Source organism: Elephas maximus, chromosome 17 (genome assembly GCF_024166365.1).
Source record: "Elephas maximus indicus isolate mEleMax1 chromosome 17, mEleMax1 primary haplotype, whole genome shotgun sequence".
In the NCBI taxonomy this organism is placed as follows: Eukaryota; Metazoa; Chordata; class Mammalia; order Proboscidea; family Elephantidae; genus Elephas; species Elephas maximus.
The window spans coordinates 24,554,912-24,574,039 of NC_064835.1; the positions used below are offsets into that span (position 1 = coordinate 24,554,912).

Here is a 19,128-nt window from a genome sequence, read left to right on the forward strand (position 1 = left end):
CTAATCCTTATGCCTCTGATGTGGGTAGGTGAGGAGCGTATTCAATAGGCAAAGCAATGTCAGATATCAGACACCCACCTTTTCACTGCACAGCTGAAACAGTTTCAGTCTGCCAACAAGGGCTTATTCTCCTGAAATAGGCTCACACAATCCATGCAGGGGGGAAAGTTATTCAAAGTCCACAGACTCTTTATGCCTGGACAGGGGTCATTTCTGTTCTGAGCTCCCCCAGTTAGTGGAGCTGGCAAATTATCTTCCCCCCAATTGTGAATCTATTCCTACTTCAAGGCTGGGAGGATCACTCCGAGTGCTCAACATGGCTATCGCAGGCCCAGAGAAATCAGCAGCCACTGAAGCTGGCTTGGGGGCTGGTAGCGTGGTAAAATATACGCAAGTACTTAGCTTTTGCAGACAGCGCAGTTCTTCTCTGGTTCTGTAGGTGTGAGTAGGCTATGCAGCTGGCTTCTTCTTCCTTAGGAAACTGTGGCTGAATGCCACCACCAGCCTGCCTCAGCCGCTCCTAGGCATGGTGCCTGAGCGATCCCAGCGATTCAGGTCCGGCAAATCGTCTCTGCTTCTGAACTGTCTCTCCCTCCCCTTGCCACTCAGTCTGTCTTTTAACCTTGTCTTTGATGTCCAGGGCTCCTAGCTTGTCATAAATATAATTGTTTAACTTGTTTTTTCAGGTTTTTGTCATAAAAGGATCACAGGAAGCATCTGGCTATTCCACTATCTTGGCCCCACCTCCCTAATGTTTTCATTTGAATAAGCTTTTTGAAAGTATGGATCCCTTAGCCCTGCTTACAGAAACAGGAGATTATAATTTTAAAGTACTGGGTATGATTCTGACACATATCCAAGTTGTGAATCACTGATTTACTCCAATATTAAGATTGTAAAAATGAAATTGAGACACAGTTATCACAAGATTTTAAAAATAGATGGAACACTGGACATTCTCCAACCAAAGACTTTGTTTTGCAAGTTATTAATCTGAGATTCAGGAAGGGAAATGACACTTCTATACAGTGGAAAATTCAGAACCCAAGTTTACCCTAGTTTGAATCCCAAGCAAGTAGACTACAGTCTTTACAAAAACCATTTGAATAGATACTATTGTTATTATCATTTTAGAAATGAGGACATTGAGATCTGGAAAAGATAAATAACTTTTAAAAGTCAAACAATCAGCAAAAGGCAGAGCCAAAATTCAAACCCAAGTAGTCCAACAACAGAGACTTTGAGCTCACTCATTACTTTATTGTGCTTCTAGAAATATGCCCTATTTTCACCTTCCTCACCCTGACTCCTGCACACACACAATAAGTTGGGTACTGTGAAAAGTAGTGAAGGTATAAGAGTGGATAAGACACACTTGTGCCTACTTCACAGCACTTAGAGTCGAACAAGGAGGAAGACAATCAGACAATTACCAGTGTTAAAATTGCTATCATTTAGGCCCTTATTTTATGTCAAGCCCAATTGCTACACTCTCAGAAATAAACAAAAAATAAAATAGGAACATCTAAACTTCAAAAGATGGATTAGGCAGAAATTTTCCTTCAGCTGATATCTGAAATATTAACAGAAAACAAAAAGTGATAAAAACAGTAATAACAATGTACTAGTGAAAGGACGGGAAATATAACGATGGAGGAAGTAGCATTGTTCAATGATCAAAAAGCATCTTCAAAGAAAATCTGTTAAAGAAAACAAAGGCAAGCCACCTATATACTTTAGATTATCATCGAGTAATTCCCTGACCATTTTTCCAAAGCCAAGTTGGAAAAAGTCTATAGTATTTCTTAAAGAATAAGTTTCTTAAAATGTCCTTATAATTTGAGTAAATGTAATATTTATTAATTACTTGCGGTAAGCAGGTATTAATTTCTAGATTGAAGAGATGCAGTGGTGAACAAGATACAGTTTTTGCCCATAGTCTACTAGGGGAAACATTTAAGGGTAAAAGGAATTTCAACTCAATAGGATCTTTCCCACAATAAGGTAGGCATAGAGTGCTGTAAAAATATATCCAAAGGTCTGTAGCCTTGACTTCCTGACCAGAAAGACTTCTCAGAGGTTATGGGAAACCTCATCCCTGCAATATGGGTAGATTGAGCAAGGCAAAGAAGAGCATAGATGAAGATATTCCAGGCTGAGGGAAGAGTTTATGGAAAATTGTGCAAGGGAACGAGATGGTATTATTAGTGTAGAAAATTGTGGGGGGTACTTTCAGTATAACTATAGTACTGGGTTCTGGGAAGAAAAGAGGGGGGTGATAAGCAACAGAAAAGTCAGGTTGGAGAGGTGAATAGGGGCAAAATATCAAGACCCTTGTTTTGCATCTTATGGAATTTTGTTTTTGTCTTAAAGGCAATTAGAGTGAACTTGGTCAAGCTAGATCTCATTGAAGCACGAAAAAGCTCTCTGGTTAGATTATAAAGTGCAGAGACACACCAGATGAGAAATGATGGTACCATGGGGCAAAGCGGTGACAATAAGGACAGTAAAAAATGTCAGCTTTTAACTAATTAGATATGGAGGAAAAGCAAAGAGAGAAGAGTCAAGGAAGACACTGGTTTGAGGTTTGCTCAATTAGGTAGATGATGGTGTCATTACTGTCACAGAGATCACAGCAAGATTTTGGTGGGGTAAGGTGCTACTATGATAAGTTTAATTTTCACTTATTGAAATTAGAATTATACTAAACATACAGGGCTGAAGTTCATATGTGAACTCTATCTAAAGTTATCTATGAAAGAATTATTTCCATAACCAGAATATTTAATTAACTAGTAAATCTATTTGGAAAAAAAAATATGAAAAACTTCTTTAAAATGTAAGGGAGAAATACTGGAAAGGAAGAGAGAGGAGTGAAGAAAAGAAAAACGAAAAAAAAAAAAAAAGAATGAGGAAAACAATTTCACACAATTAGGCCCCAATACTGTGCTACACACTCTCATTTTCACTAATTCATTCTTCCCAATAACTCCATGAAGTAATATTATGCAGAGCTTTCAACACAGACATCCTGATTCCAAATCAAGTGTTCTTTCTATTATACCTCACTTCTTTCTGTATGAAGAATTCCATAGCAAGGAGAAAAGATTAAAAAGAACCCTGTCATCTTACAGTAATTAATACAGCTCCAGCTCAGGAAAATGTTTTTCTACTGAAACTTTTCTTCAGGGCAATTTTAACCTCTTTGTTCCTGAAGCTGTATATCAGAGGATTGAGCATGGGCACCACGATGGTATAGAACACGGTGGACACTTTCCCCTGGTCCATGGACAAAACAGAAGAAGGATGGAGGTACATGAATGCCCCTGATCCAAAGAAAACACAAACAACAATTACATGTGAGCTACAAGTGCTGAAAGCCTTGGCCCTTCCTTCCCTGGAGTGAATGTGGAGAATGCTGGAGAGAATGTAAGCATAAGAGACAATGATGGTGAGGCAGGGCACAGCAACATCAAAGCCCACAATAGTGAAAACCACCAGTTCATTGATGTGAGTGCTGGTGCAAGAGAGCTCCAGGAGGGGGAGGATGTCACACATGTAGTGGTTGATTGTGTTGGCATCACAGAAGGTCAGCCTCAGCATGCATCCCGTGTGGGCCCAGGCAGCAACAAATGCTCCCACATACACAATCACAGCCAACAGAGAACAGACTTGAGGGGACATGGTGACCGTGTACAGCAGGGGTTTGCAGATGGCCACATAGCGATCATAGGCCATCACTGTTAACACATAGCACTCGGCATTCACAAAAAAGCAGTAGAAAAAGAGCTGAGTCATGCATCCTGCATAGGAGATGATATTCATCTTCAACACAAAGTTTACCAGCAGTTTTGGAGAGATGACAGAAGAGTAACAAAGATCAATGAAGGATAAATTAAAGAGGAAGTAGTACATAGGAATATGAAGGTGAGCATTCAGCCCAATTAAAGTGATAAATCCGAGGTTACCTGCGACAGTGACAATGTAGATTCCTAGGAAGAGGAAGAAGAGGGGGAGTTGAATCTTTGAGTATTCTGTTAAACCTACAAGGATAAACTTGGTTACTAATGAACTGTTTCCAATATCCATTCTCTTCCAGTGGGATCTGTAAAAATAGGAGAATAGAATCAGAACCCACATTTCTCATGCAATCCCAAACTCATCCCCTTCCTGGAGATGAGAAGCCCAGAGACTCTTCTGGGTTTTTACCATTACAGAGAGATCAGTCAAGGAGGACAGGTACCTGGAGGCTTAAACACAACAATAGGTAATACTAGAAGAAATGGGTCAAAAGCTGAAGAAGTGAAGTGATGTCTTATCTTTCCTTTGCTTCAATCTGTCACAAATGCCTTCTGTTCCCTGTCATGCTCCAATTTATTTTTGTCACTCTTTGCTCAGGAGCCCTGGTGGCAGAGTAGTTAAACATTTGACTGCTATCTGAAAGTCATGGGTTCAAACCCACTAGCCGCCCCATGGGAGAAAAGACCTGTTGATCTGCCTCAGGAAAGATTACAGCCTAGGAAACCTTATGGGGAAGTTCTACTCTGTTTTATTGGGTAACTTTGAGTTGGAATAGACTCAATGTCACACAACAACAACAACAACAATCTTACTCACCAAATTTCACCTACCCTGTCCTGACCACCCGTCCATACTGGACACTGTGTAAGGTGATCATGAGCACTTTATGGTCACTGCAGTGTTAGGGAAAGTTAGAGTTAGAAGTTCTGGGGTGGCACAAACACTACAAACCAAAAGTTTGGCAGTTTGAACCTGCTCAGAGTTGCCCCAGAAGAAGGGCCCAGTGATCTGCTTCTGAAAGTTCTAGTCTTGAAAACCTTGTGGAGTGCAGTTCTACTCTGCACACATGGGGTCATCATGAGTCATAACTGACTTAGTGGCAACTGGTGCTGGTTGTAGTAGAGAGTTAGGAGAACCACAGAGGCCCTCTGGTTTTCCAAAGGTACACAACAGGGGAGTTATTAAGTCAGGAATGGATCCTGGATCTCCTTCATAGGAAATACTCTAAGAAGTGGGCTGGAGGCATTGCAAACCCTATAATCTCAGCACTACTTCTCACCTTTACTTTCCTTCCACACTAACCCTTTAATATGTTACGTTGGGATTCTCTGCACCTCAGGATCAGAGCAGAGCAAAGCAGAGAGGTCCATTATTTTCCATGGCTCTGGGGTTTGAAAAGGAATATAACAAAAAGAGATTCTGTGCTCACCCTCCTCTTGCCTAAAGGCATCAAAACTATACATGTGGTTTCTTCTCCACTGTTGTTCTCTAAAGAGAAATAGTTCTGCTGATGGAGAAAGTCATACTCCTGAACTAAAATCCCTCCTTTTGTGTGAAGAGGCTTGGGGCATTTATAAATCTCAGTCTTTACTTGCTCTGAGAGTCAGATAAAGATCATGAATTTTAATTATAATTTTGCCCAGAGGTAATCATTAAAACTACAAAACAAAGGAGGAGAAGAGACAATGTTTTCAATGTAAATACAGGTAAAAAAAAAAAAAATTCTTTTTTTTTTTTTTTTTACATGTAGCATCACATAAATTAGTTTGTTCTGAGCTTCACAGTCTCAGGGGCTTGATGTAGAGGCTTCCCCAAGAGCCCTCCCATGATTCAAAACCTTTGGGAAAGAGAGAATTATGAAATTGTTTATACACAGTTAGAGATGGTTTTACCCTGTACCTTTGGAGACTCAATATTCTACTCAAAATTTCACCTAAGGGACTATATATTCCCCCAGAGCAAATGAGATAGAAATCTTCTCTGTTTCTCCCAGTGCTTGCGTGACTTTTAGGTACAATCCGTAGCACACAGCTAGTGACCTATTGGAAATAACTTTCAAACATATATTGCTTGTACACACAAACTTTCCTATAGACATTTCACCAAAGAGGATATTCAAAAGGCCAAAATATACATGAAAAGATACTCAACATCTACAGTGTAGGAGAGAATTAAAATATATATATATATATACACACACACACAAGAATACACAAGACACCTGATATGATTTGAAATGGCCAATTTAAGGATTGGTTGCCCTTCCCTGTTTGCAGTTCCATTTTCACCCTAGAGGCAGCCATCTGCTTAGAAATATAACAGAAGAACGTCTGGTAATGATGAGGTAACTACACTGCCATGCCTCCCTGTCACATATCCGTGTAATTGCTGCACTGTAACCAATCTAAGAAAGACACATACACCCTTTTAAGCCAATTGCCTTATAAAAGTGAGCACAGGAGACCCTGCCTTAAAATGATGTACTACCAATTGAGTAATGCCTTTTGATGATCTAATCCCGTGATTTCCAATCAAGTAATGTCTTTCAGTGATCTAAGTTTGTAAATACCAGTAAAGTAACATGTTTCATAGTCATCATTCTCCTGTAAAATGTCACTACTGAGTGGCCATTTTGAATTACTGGATTCGTAGGCGTCGAGTTCAGTCTGTTCTCAGCTTGAGCTGTCTCTTTTCTTTCAATAAATCTCAGTTTTACACTGATCAGAGTATAGATGTTTATGTTACCAGAGAATGGCCTCAATTCTTGTCTTCGGTGTAGGAAAGAATTCAAACACTGAGACAAATAGTGCCAAGTGAGCAGAGGTTTATTAGCAAACAGAGGGTTAGTAGTGAAAGTACACCTGACTATGCAGCATAAAGTGGGCTACTCAGGTACAGAAAGAATCTGAGTTTTTTCTTAGGGTTTTTTACCCTTCTTTTAACAGCCAAGACAGGGATCCCTGCAGAGACAATTTCCTTGGCTTAAGGTTTAATTACCAAGTTAGGGACCTTATCAAGTCAGGGAACTTTATCAAGTAAGGGACCTCTTTAGGGATCATTTCCTCGGCTTAAAGTTTAACTATGTACAGACCATTTTGTTGAGGAATGTCGCCACCCCCTGTCTCTTCCTCTGTAGGGACTGTCTTATTGAGGAATGTCACCACCCCTTGTCCCTTCTTTTTCCCGAGTGCAAGCTCTCCACCTGCCCTTTACAATTACACTGTGACATTATTTATCAGAGTGATGCAAATGAAAACCACAACAAGATATCTCTTTACTTCCGACAAGATGGATAAAAATAAAAATATATATATATATATATATAAAACAGAAAATAACAAATGTTAGCAAGAATGTGGGGAAATTGAAACTACCATATAATCCAACAATCCCACCACTCCTAGGCATATACCTAAAAGACTTGAGGGCAGGGATACAGACATGTACACCAATGTGCATTGCAGCATTATTCACAATAGCCAAAAGATGGAAAAAACCTAAATGCCCATCTACATATTTAATTTTAACATGTCGTACATGATCATATCATGCCTAATACTTTATAATCTTTTAGGTACAAATCTTTTTTCTTCCTTTTCTTAGCCCTTCCATTCCCTTCTTAGCCCTCCTCCATCTCTTCACCCCTAATTATTCATGCATATAACCTAGCACACTCTTCCTTATTTTCCTACATGTATAAGGGGTTTTGTCCTTGATGTACAGAGTATAGTCATGCAAATTTTAATGTCCACGATATGTTCTGTGAAATAGGATGTTACATGATTTGGATTTGTGAGAACATGCCTAAAACACGAGCAATAGTATTACCCAAAGCAGGTGCTTATCTGTGCAGCTTCTGGTCAATAAAGATACACCAAGGGGAGGAGGGCAGAAGTGTGTTTATTGTAAGCACCCAGGCAAGGCGTAAGGAGGCATATACCTCAAATCAAGCTCCCTGAATAAAGGGAGGCAGAACATTTTATAACTCTCTCACGAAGAAGCACATACAAAAATTATGGACTAGATAGTTTATCATGGCTCATAGGGACAGTAAGACAAATTGCATTTTTTTCTTTGATGTGTAGGCTAGTAAACTAGGTTTGACTGGCTTGAGCCACATGCACTGCTTTGAGGACAATGGGCAGGAGGAGCAGGTTCCCCTTGGTCTGAGCAGCTCCTAATTGAGCCACACCCAGTTCTATCACTTAAGGCTTTGTTTGATAATGACTAAGCAGCTCCTGGCTGTTTTGGCAATCAATTCCTCCTTTTCTTTGGGGATATGGCGATAAGCCGTATTTCCTGCGTTGTGGAGAGTGTCTTCTAATTAGGCAACAGATCCTCAAAGTAGGGACTTGTACTGTATACAGCAGCAGACATAAATTCCTGTTACAATTAAAGGAAATAAAAATAGTAAAAAAAATGCTTTAGCCAATTATACTTAGGTTAGCAGGATATGAGCCAGTCAAAGATATTTGACCTGTCTGTGTTAGGAACATGAAGCCAAAGAGCTTTCTGATGTATTGACAAATCCAACATTTAGTCATATTGGCACCCGATTGTGATAATTTGACAAAAGCCTTACTATGCCAAGACCAAGTGAGGTACATAGTTAGGAGAAGAATAAAGATGAGTTATTATAGCTTCATATTTGCATGAAACACGGTCTAGCTTAAGAGACCTACTATCTTATATCTTAAACATAAACAGGAAGGAAAAAACCACAGTTAATGGACTCTGTATTTTATAGGTTAAAAACTTAGTCTCTTAAATAGATGCTTCAAGTCTCTTAAACAGCTCCTGTTGTCCTGAAGAGTTGTGATTGTAGGGTCAGGGTCTGGGGCAGGTGCTGTTACCACAATTTCTTGAGTTAGAGCCGCCTGTCGCAAACAGCCAATTCTTAAGACAGGGGTGAGGTGGGTAGCAAGAACTTTCTTAGATATACTGGTATATGGAGACAGAGGGGAATGATCGCCTCCTACAGTCTTTTTTTTTTTTTTTTGTAGGCTGGGTTAACAGGTGCCAATGGAACATGACCATTCTCAGCCCATCTCTTCACTGGTGCACTTCTCTCCCTTTCACTCATTCCAGGTGGTCACCACAAGTGAGCAAACCAAGCTGTTATTGGGGCCAGATGATGTAACCAAAGAATTTCATTTTAGGCTTTTTTATTGGGTCATATCCAAAATAAGACCAATTCTTTAAAATATACCCTAGAGGACTCATTCCAGAATGCTCAAATTATTTCCCCTGGTACCAAAACCTGAAACTACAGAATGCCCATTTAATATGAAAATATTTGAACCTACCTTCACTGGCTAAGCATTACCAGAATCCACAGTCTATCTAAATATAACTTATTTCTATGCCAAACCTGGAGTCACAAATGTCTGTTCAAAATGAAAGCTTTTTTGACCCAAACTTCATTGGCTAAGCATTACCAGATCTAAGGTTTATCCACTTTCTGAACAATAGGACTTATTTCTGTACTGAGCAACAGAGTTTTTTGCTTCTTCCCAGGGCACCTGATGCCATTCTTCTCACATAGTCTGCCACTGAGGGATCAAAAGTTGGCTCTGGCCTTGAGGGCCAAAACATACCTCCCCCAGAGAAATATTACACCGACTTGGGAGAAGCAATCAGTTCCTGTCAGCCAAAGTTGATCTCAGGATTTGAACAGTGCTGGTCCCAACTGGGTACTAGAATTTGTTACCCAAAGCAGGTCCTGTTCGGTGTGGCTTCTCATCAATAAAGACACACCAAGGTGATGAGGAAGAAAGAGCACTTATTGCAAGCTCACAGGCAAGGAGCAAGGAGGTGTGTAACTTCCAAACAAAAGGGGGCAGAACGTTTTATATGGTCTTTCAGAAGGAAGTACATACAAACATTATCGACTACATAGGTTACCACGGCAAGCTGGCACAGTGAGACAGATTGCATTTTTTTCATTGGCATGTAGGCAACTAAACTGGGTTTGGCTGGCTTGAGGCACACTCAGCAATTTGAGGACAATGGACAAGAAGGGCAGATTCACCTTGATCTGAACAGCTCCCAGTTGAGCCACACCAAGAGTTACCACTTAAATCTTTGTTTAATAATTGGCTAAGCAGCTCCTGGCTACATTGGCTGTCAGTAGCATTCACTGATTTTTCACCTTCATGTTGTTTAATAACCTTTTATTTGACTTCCAAATTGATACTTTTTTGTTTCTTCCTGCTTCTATAGCAAAAAAACCAAACCCATTGCTGTCAAGTTGATTCCTCCTCGTAGTGACCCTATTGGACAGAGTAGAGCCACCCTATATTGCTTCCAAGGAGCACCTGGTGGATTTGAACTGTGGACCCTTTTGTTAGCAGCCATAGCACCTAACCACTACGCCACCAGGGTTTCCACTAGCGCTGGTTTTTCTGCATTTATTTATTATTGTTATTTTTGTGCTCGCTGAATCTTTTTATTTCCCTTCTCTATTTTGTTGAGTAGTTTTATTTACTTTCTTTGTGGTTTCCATGAGTATTACATTTAATATCCTAGGCTGAAAGAAACCTGTTATATCTTGAAACCACCTTAATTTTCTTATGTATAAAAATTCTACTATCTACTCCAATCATCTCTCCTTTAGTTTTGATGTCATCAATTGCAACTTTCTATCTCACTTTCCCTGTAATCTACATTTAAATTTTTTGTTATTATGTGTATTTAGTTCATATTTTTCCTTTTTTTAATCCTTCTCTATAATTTTGCCATTGTAAAGCATAAAAACATACCCTTGTATTTATCAACCAAAAGCATACCTTTTTGGTAAAATTACTCTTAACTTCTTTTGCTTTTTGATAGCTTTTATTTTTTCAAAACTATTTCTGAGAATTCTTTATTTATTCTAGATATATATCTGTTGCCAGATATGCAGTTTGCAAATATTTTCTCTCAGTCTTCAAGCTTGTCTTTTTCATCCTCTCAACAGGTTTTTCACAATGAAAAATTTTATGTTTTCATTAAGTACCATTTACCAATTTTTATTATGGATTGGGTATTTGGTATCATATCTGAGAACTCTGCCTTGCCTGAGGTCTTAAAGAATTTTTCCTATAACTTCTACTAGAAGTTTTATAGTTTTCTGTTTCCATTTAAATCTATGATCCATTTTGAGTGAACTTTTGCATAGGATGTGAAGTTTAGGACAAGTTTCATTTTTTTACCCTATGGATTCCCTAATGCAATTTCCCTATAATCTATTGTTGAAAAATAGTTTCTCCCTCCCAGTGTATTGCTTTGTGCTTCTGTCAAAAATCAGTTTTCCTTTAGGGTGCATCCAAATACAATTAATGTAATCATTAATATGTTAGTGCCATTTTATTGTTTCTTTTCTGTTTTTAATCCCTATGTTTTCTTTTTCCTGACTTCTTGTAGGTTACTTTAACACTTTTTTGCAATTCTATTTCATTTATAGCTTTCTTTTAGCGTAACTGTGGGTTTTTTCCTTTTTCTTTTCTCTTCTTGCCTTTTTTTTTTTTTCGAACTGCTCTAGATATGCATTGTTGCGTTGTTGTGTGCCGTCAAGTCTATTGTGACTTATCCATCCATCCCATTGCCGTCTAGTCAATTTTAACTTATAGCAACCCTACAGAGCAGAGTACAACTGCCCCATAGGGTTTCCAAAGAGTGGCTGGTGGATTTGAACTGCCAATCTTTTGGTTAGCAGCCATACCTCTTAACCAGTGCACCACTAGGTCTCCTTCTAACTCGTAGCGAACCTATATGACAAAATAGAGCTGCCTCATAGAGTTTCCTAGGCTGTAATCTTTATGGGAACAGATGGCCAGGTTTTTTCTCCTGCAGAGCCACTACTGTTGTTGTTGTTAGGTGTTGTTGAGTTGGTTCCAACTCATAGTGACCCTATGTGCAACAGAATGAAACACTGCCCAGTCCTGTACCTTTCTCACAATCATTGTTATGCTTGAACCCATTGTAGCAGCCACTATGTCAATCCATCTTGTTGAGGATCTTCCTCTTTTTCGCTGATCCTCTACCAAGCATGTTGTCCTTCTCCAGGGACTGATCCCTCCTGATAACACGTCCAAAGTATGTGAGACATAGTCTTGCCATCCTTGCTTCTAAGGGGCATTCTAGTTGTATTTCTTCCAAGACAGATTTGTTGGTTCTTTTTGCAGTCCATGGTATATTCAGAAGGACTAGTGGGTTCAAATAGTCAACGTTTCAGTTAGCAGTCAAGCCCTTAACCACTGGGCCACCAGAACTCCTAAGATATTGCGTTACACATAGTTTAGCACAATCTACTTATATTCTGTTGTTGGCATTTCACCACTTCAAATGGTCAAGTCAGTATCTTTACCCTCCATCCAGAGACTGCTGGTAGTGCAATGGTTATGTGCTTGGCTGTGAAAAAAAGGTCAGAGGTTTGAACCCACCACTTGTTCTGTGGGAGAAAAGTTCTGGTGATCTGATCTCATAATGATTACAGATTAGGGAACCTATGGGGTAGTTTTACTCTGTCATACGGGGTCACTGTGAGCCGGAATAGACTCAAAGGCATACAACAACAAACTTCCATCCTTCATAATATATTTTTTCTGAAATATTTCATCTATACACATTAATAACCACATCAGACAATATTATAAGTTTTGCTTTCATCGACAAACACAATTTACAAAACTTAAGAAGTGGGTAGGCACTTGGGTGAAAATTCTTTTAGTATGAGATCATTTGACAATTGTTATAGTCTGGGACCCATGGACCCTAAAAAGTAAGTCCTTGTTTTGCCCAGGAGAATAGAATTACTCAGGGAGACTTGGCTGACTTTTAAAAGGAAAGCCTTTATTAGAAAATAAAAACCGCTGCACAGTGGGGCAGCCGCCCAGTGTATACCACTCTAGCAGGCCACTCTCACGCAAGTCTTTGTCTCGAGTTTTCATTGTTCTTTTTATAGTTTGCTATGACAGGGAAGTGCGGTAATAGCAATCAGCAGCTAGTATTTCAGATAATTCCTTTTTTGGTATAAGCAGTCTGACGTGGCTCTTCAGTTCCTTGCCTGTGCGCTCACTCTGCCTGTTAAGATGGAGTCCGTGATAAAGACTTCTGGGAAGGTTGGCAGCACTTATTATGGGGTGTTGTGTCTGCACAGTCCCTGCTGCAATGCAGGTTCGATTCCTGTCTCAGGTACTTGTACCAGGCAGAAGTCATCCGTCGGTCTCTTTGGCCACCTTGCGGATGTCTGTGCATGCTCCAGGGACCAGGTTGGGACGGTTCTTCCGAAAAACATCTTACAAGGGAGTACATTGTTTGTTCTTTCCTTATCACACGTTCCAGAATGGGGGTTTTGTGTCATTAACCAAACACATATTATTATAAGTTAGATGCCAGTGGCAAGTGTTGGAGGGCTCCTTGCCTAGGGCCTCAGTCCCTGTCTTCCCTATCTCAACAATCTCTTGATTTCCGTTTCATTTCTGCAGTAACTTTCACTGAGCATACAAGTTTAAGTTTAGGTTGATATTTTCTTTCAGTATTTAAAAAACTTAGTGCCACTTTTTCTGCCCTCCCTGATTTTCAATGAGAAATCATTGCATCTAAGAGGCTGTTACAAAAAAATAAAAATAAAAAAAGATAATTTTTTTTTTTACCATATGAAGAATGTGCCATTTCTTTCTAATTGTTTTTAATTATTTCTTCTTTGTCTTTAATTTCTGAAATTTGATTATGATATGACTCAGTGTGCTGATTTTTGTGTTTATACTATTTGAGTTTCACTCAGCTTCTAGAATCTGCAAGTGTAAACCTTTCCTGTATTTGAAAAAAAAATTAGCCATTATCTCTTTGAATATTTTTCAAAAAGTTCCTCTGTTAATTGTGTGTAGTCTCTTGCCGTTGGCTCATTTTTATCACTCTATCTTCTATTTCTATAATCATTTCTTACACTTTATATTGCTTTATATGTAATAACTTATCTAAAAATCCTCAATCTCTTTTATTTGTTGTTTCAGATGACACTCTAGAATTGTTCTGTTTGTTTCTTATCAATTTGTTGATTGTAGAAATTACTAACCTAGGACCCCTCCTCTCTCCTTCTAGCTTCCCATGTTTAAGCTCCTGACTTGATTGCTGGTTTGATTGACTGCTAAAATCCCCTGCTGTCATGTCCATTTCAATGATTTTCAAAAATATTTACCTAACTCTTTTCATCATTTTCCTTCCTTCCTTCTTTCCTTTTTTTGACAATTCCCCGTATACCCCATGTACACAATAACTCAATGAATACTATATCTTATGCAAAATCTTGTTATTTTCTAACAAGAAGACCAATGAGAGTATCTACCATACAACAAGAAAAGAAAGTTAATGCCTTATATTTGTTACCCTATTTACAAAAGTCTTTAACTTTGGGTTTAAAAAAAGAATGTTTTTCTTATGGTTTCTTCTTCTGTCTTCACCCCAAAATTAGATGAATATTCATATGTTTTCTTTAGCTCTTTTATGGTTAAAGTTTTTTGTTTCAATGCTATTCTTGAATCAATATAAAATTTATTTTGATATGTACAATAATGAAATTATCTAGCTATATTTGATTGCAAAATAGTATATACATTGCTCTAGCATTGTTTATTATCTCCTTATTGATTTGAAATGCCACCTTTATTTTTGCTAGATATTTATATGTACTTGGAATTATTTCCAGGATTTCTAAGTTTTTCCACTGATCTATTATTCTAATACACTTTGAATGAGTGAGCTGTTTGTGTGTGTGTGTTTTCTTCATCATTCTCCACCACTCCTTATTTAATTGGAATAAGGTTTCTGCTTCCTATAACTTCCATGGACTCTCTTGTCAAGTCTGGATTTGTAATGCAATGTGTATGATCTGCTGCCAACCTTACTGAACTTTTCTACAACATTTAACACTTCTGACCCCTCTCTCTTTGAAATACTTTATTAACTTTCTTACACCAGGAAATCTCATTTCAGTAAAATTTATTAATTCCACCATGTCTCCCTGTTCAGATATAATTTTAGAATCACAGAACATTAGGGGCGACATTCCAAATTATGAGTATCAAAACAGCAATGTTTTCATTTGAATAAGCTTTTTGAAAGTGTAGATTCATGAACCCTGCACACAGACAGATTCTGAGTGGGTCTGAGAGGGAACCAGGGAGTCATAATTTTGAATTTTCTCTGTATGATTCTGACATATATCCAGGTCGTGAATCACTGATTTACTGAAATATTAAGATTGTAAAAATGCAAAAATTGAGACACAGCTATCTTAAGATTTTAAAAATAGATGGAATACTGGACATACCCCAGCCAAACCGTTTATTTTGCAAATTATTAATATGAGATTCAGAAGGGGAAATGACACTTTTATACAGTGACAAATGCAGAGCTAAACCTCATTTACCCTAGTTTGAATCCCAAGCGAGCTTACAATCTTCACAAAAACCCTATGAGTAGATATTATTATTATTATTTTCATTTTAGAGATGAGGACATTGAGATCTGGAGAAGGTAAGTAACTTTTTCAAAGTCAAACAATCAGCAAAAGGCAGAGTCAAAATTCAAACCCAAGTAGTCCAATGACAGAGACTTTGAGCTTACTCACTACTATGCTCTGCTTCTAGAAGTCTGCTCTACTCGAACTTTCCTTGCCCTGATTCCTATAAAAACACAATAACTTGGATAATGTGCAAAACACTGGAGGTATAGCAGAGAATAAGATACACTGATGCCTACACTCACAGGGAGGAAAACAATCAGGCAATTACAATTACAAAAGGGTGAAAATTGTTATCATTGAAGCCCAATGACTACTGTCTCGGAAACTCAACAACAAAAAAGAGCATCTAAATTTTGCAAGAGGAGTAGGCAGGGATTTCCCTTCAGATGATACCTGAAATATTAACAGAAAACAAAGAGTGGGAAAAAATTAAAAAAAACAGCAAATATAACCATGGAGGAGGTACATTCTTCAACGGGCAAAAAGTGTGTCCAAAGAAAAGTAACTAAAGAAATAGACGACATCCTCCCTATATACTCTAGATTATTTATCAAGTGATATCCTGAGCATTTTTCGAAAGCCAAGTTGAAAAAGTCTATAAATCTTTCTTACACAGCATATTTCCCTGTGTTAAACTGATATTTTCCTGTTAATAAGTTTCTTAAAATGTCTTTATAATTTAAGTAGATGTAGTATTTATTAATCACTTGCCCTAAGTCAAGTACCTTTTATGTACTAGATTCAAGGGATACAATGGTGAACAAGATACAGTTTTTGCCTGTAGTTTAGTGGGGGAGACATTTTAGGGAAAAAGGAATTTCAAAACAAAATGACCTCTCCCACAGTAGGGTTGGCATAGAATGCTGTGAGAATATATCCAAAGGCAATTAGAATGAACACAGTCAAGCTAGATTAAATTGGAAGTATGGAAAAACCACTCTGGTTGCAGTGTAGAAATTGGATTTTAAAGTGTAAGGACAGACCAGATGAGAAATGATTGTGCCCTGGAGAGCAAAAATGGTCAGCATTTGATTGTTTGGGTGTGGAGGAAAAGTAAAGAGAGAAGAGTCAAGGAAGACACTGTTTTGGAGTTTGTACAATTAGGTAGATGATGGTGCCATATACTGAGATAGAGATCACAGCAAAAAAAGTGAGTTTGGTGGGTAGCTGCTGCTATGATAAGTTTAATTTTCATCACATGTTGAATTCAGATGCTTTTGGAGAATTCAGATTAGAATTCCACTATCAATATATAGCACTGAAGTTCAGATGTGAACTCTATCTAAAATTAACTATGAAGGGATTATTTCCATAAGCAGAAGATTTAATAAACTAGTAAATCTATTTGGGGAAAGAAAAAAAAAACATGAAAAAAAATCCCCCTAAAATATAAGGGGGAAATACTGGGAAGGAAGAGGGCAGGGAGGAAAGAAGAAAGGAAAAAAGGGAATGAGGGAATCAATTCCAGAACTATTGAGCCCAACACTGTGCTACATACTTTCATTTGCACTAATCTATTCTTTCCAATACGCATAGCAACCCTATAGGACAGAGTAGAACTGCCCCATAGAGTTTCCAAGGAGCACCTGGTGGATTCGAACTGCCAACCCATTGGTTAGCAGCTGTAGCACTTAACCACCCCGACTCGACGGCACTGGGTTTTTTTTTTTTTTTTTTTTGTATTCTTTCCAATAACTCAATGAAATAATATTATGCCCCTATTTTTCAGAGTTTTCAACCCAGACATCCTGAGTCCAAATCAAATGTTCTATTACATCCCTCTTCATTCTGTATGAAGAACTCTGTAGCAAGAGGGAACAATTTAAAGAGAACCCTGTACCACCTTACAGTAATTATACAGCTCCAGCTCAGGAAAATATTTTTCTACTCAAACTTTTCTTTAGGGCAATTTTAACCTCTCTGTTCCTAAACCTGTATATCAGAGGATTAAGCATGGGCACCACAATGGTATAGAATATGGCAGACACTTTCCTCTGGTCCATGGACAAAACAGAAGAAGAATGGAGGTGCATGTATGCCCCTGATCCAAAGAAAACACAAACAATAATTATATGTGAGCTACAAGTACTGAAGGCTTTGGACCTTCTTTCCCTGGAGTGAATGCGGAGGATGATGGAGAGGATGAAAATGTAAGAGACAATGATGATGAGGCAGGGCACAGCAACATCAAAGCCCACAACAGCAAAAACAACCAATTCATTGATGTGAGTGCTAGTGCAGGAGAGTTCCAGGAGGGGGAGGATGTCACACATGTAGTGGTTGATTGTGTTGGCATCACAGAAGGTCAGCCTCAGCATGCATCCTGTATGGGCCCAGGCAGCAACAAATGCTCCCACATACACAGTCACAGCCAGTAGAGAACAGGCTTGAGGGGACATGGTGACCATGTACAGCAGTGGCTTGCAGATGGCCACATAGCGATCATAGGCCATCACTGTCAACACATAGATTTCAGCATTCACAAAAAAGCAGTAGAAAAAGAGCTGAGTCATGCATCCTGCATAGGAGATGATGTTCATCTGTGACACAAAGTTTACCAGCAGTTTTGGGGATATGATAGAAGAGTAATGGAGATCAATGAAGGATAAATTAAAGAGGAAGTAGTACATAGGAGTATGAAGGTGAGCATTCAGCACAATTAAAGTGATAAATCCCAGATTACCTGCCACAGTGACAATGTAGATTCCTAAGAAGAGGAAGAAGAGGGGGAGTTGGATGTTTGGATAATTTGTTAAACCTAAAAGGATGAACTCGGTCAGTGAGGAACTGTTTCCAATATCCATCCTCTTTTAGTTGAATCTCTGAAAATGGGAGAGTAAAATCATATTTGAGTCACAACCCACATTTCCCATGCAATTCCAAACCCAACCCCTTCCTGGAGCTGAGAAGTCCAGAGACTTTTCTGGGTTTTTACCATTAAAAAGAGCTGACTCAGGCTCTGCTCAGACACGAAGGACAGGTGCATAGATGCTTAAGCACAGCAATAGGTAATACTGGGAGAAATGGTTTGAGAAGCGAAGAAGTGTAGTGATGGCTCATCTTTTCTCTGCTTCAGCTTGTCACTAATGCCTTCTATTTCCTCCCTAACTCTAATACTTGTCACTCTTTAGTCAGGAGCCCTGGTGGCACAGTGATTAAGTACATAGCCCTAACTGAAAGATTGGTGGTTCAAACCCACCAGCCACTCCATGGGAGAAAAGGCCTGTTGATCTGCTCCTGGACAGATTACAACCTAGGAGACCCTATGGGGCAGTTCTATTCTGTTTTATAGGGTAACTTTGTGTTGGAATAGACTCAGGGTAACACAACAACAACAAATCTCTTTACTCACCAAACTTCAGCTACCCCGTGGTGATCACCAATCCATACTCAGCACTGCATAAGGTGACTATGGGTACTCTATGGCCATCACACAGTTAGGGAAAGTTAGAAGTCCTGGGGTGGCACAAACACTACAAATGAAATGTTTGGCAGTTTGAACCCACTCAGCAGTGCCTCAGAAGAAAGGCCCAATGATTTGCTTCCTAAAGTTCACAGTCTTGAAAACCCTATGCCATGTAGCTCTACTCTGCACACATGGGGTGCCATTAGTCATAAATGACTGAATGACAACTGGTGCTGGTGGTGGTAGAGTTAGGAGAATCATGTAGGCTCCTTGGTTTTCCAAAGGTACATAGCAAGCTTTATTAAGTCAGGAATGGATCCGGGATCTCCTTCATAAAAAATGCTCTAAGGGGAAATGGGATTGAATTCATTGCAAACACTATAATCTCAGCACCAATTCTTACCTCTACTTTCCT

General features: G+C 38.8%; 2 protein-coding genes across 2 annotated transcripts; both read right to left on the reverse strand.

The window, feature by feature from the left end:
• Positions 1–3,153: 3,153 nt before the first annotated feature.
• LOC126060685 (olfactory receptor 145-like) lies at positions 3,154–4,095 on the reverse strand. Its single transcript, XM_049856912.1, has one exon. It carries the CDS (start codon positions 4,087–4,089, stop codon positions 3,154–3,156), a length of 936 nt encoding a protein of 311 aa, XP_049712869.1. The 5' UTR covers positions 4,090–4,095.
• A 13,080-nt stretch (positions 4,096–17,175) lies between these two features.
• LOC126060652 (olfactory receptor 145-like) lies at positions 17,176–18,111 on the reverse strand. Its single transcript, XM_049856888.1, has one exon. It carries the CDS (start codon positions 18,109–18,111, stop codon positions 17,176–17,178), a length of 936 nt encoding a protein of 311 aa, XP_049712845.1.
• Positions 18,112–19,128: the final 1,017 nt, after the last annotated feature.

What these genes read in the sequence shown, in the direction of transcription:
- LOC126060685 (XM_049856912.1), bottom strand. Translation starts at nt 4,089, where the DNA reads ATGGATATTGGAAACAGTTCATTAGTAACCAAGTTTATCCTTGTAGGT.
- LOC126060652 (XM_049856888.1), bottom strand. Translation starts at nt 18,111, where the DNA reads ATGGATATTGGAAACAGTTCCTCACTGACCGAGTTCATCCTTTTAGGT.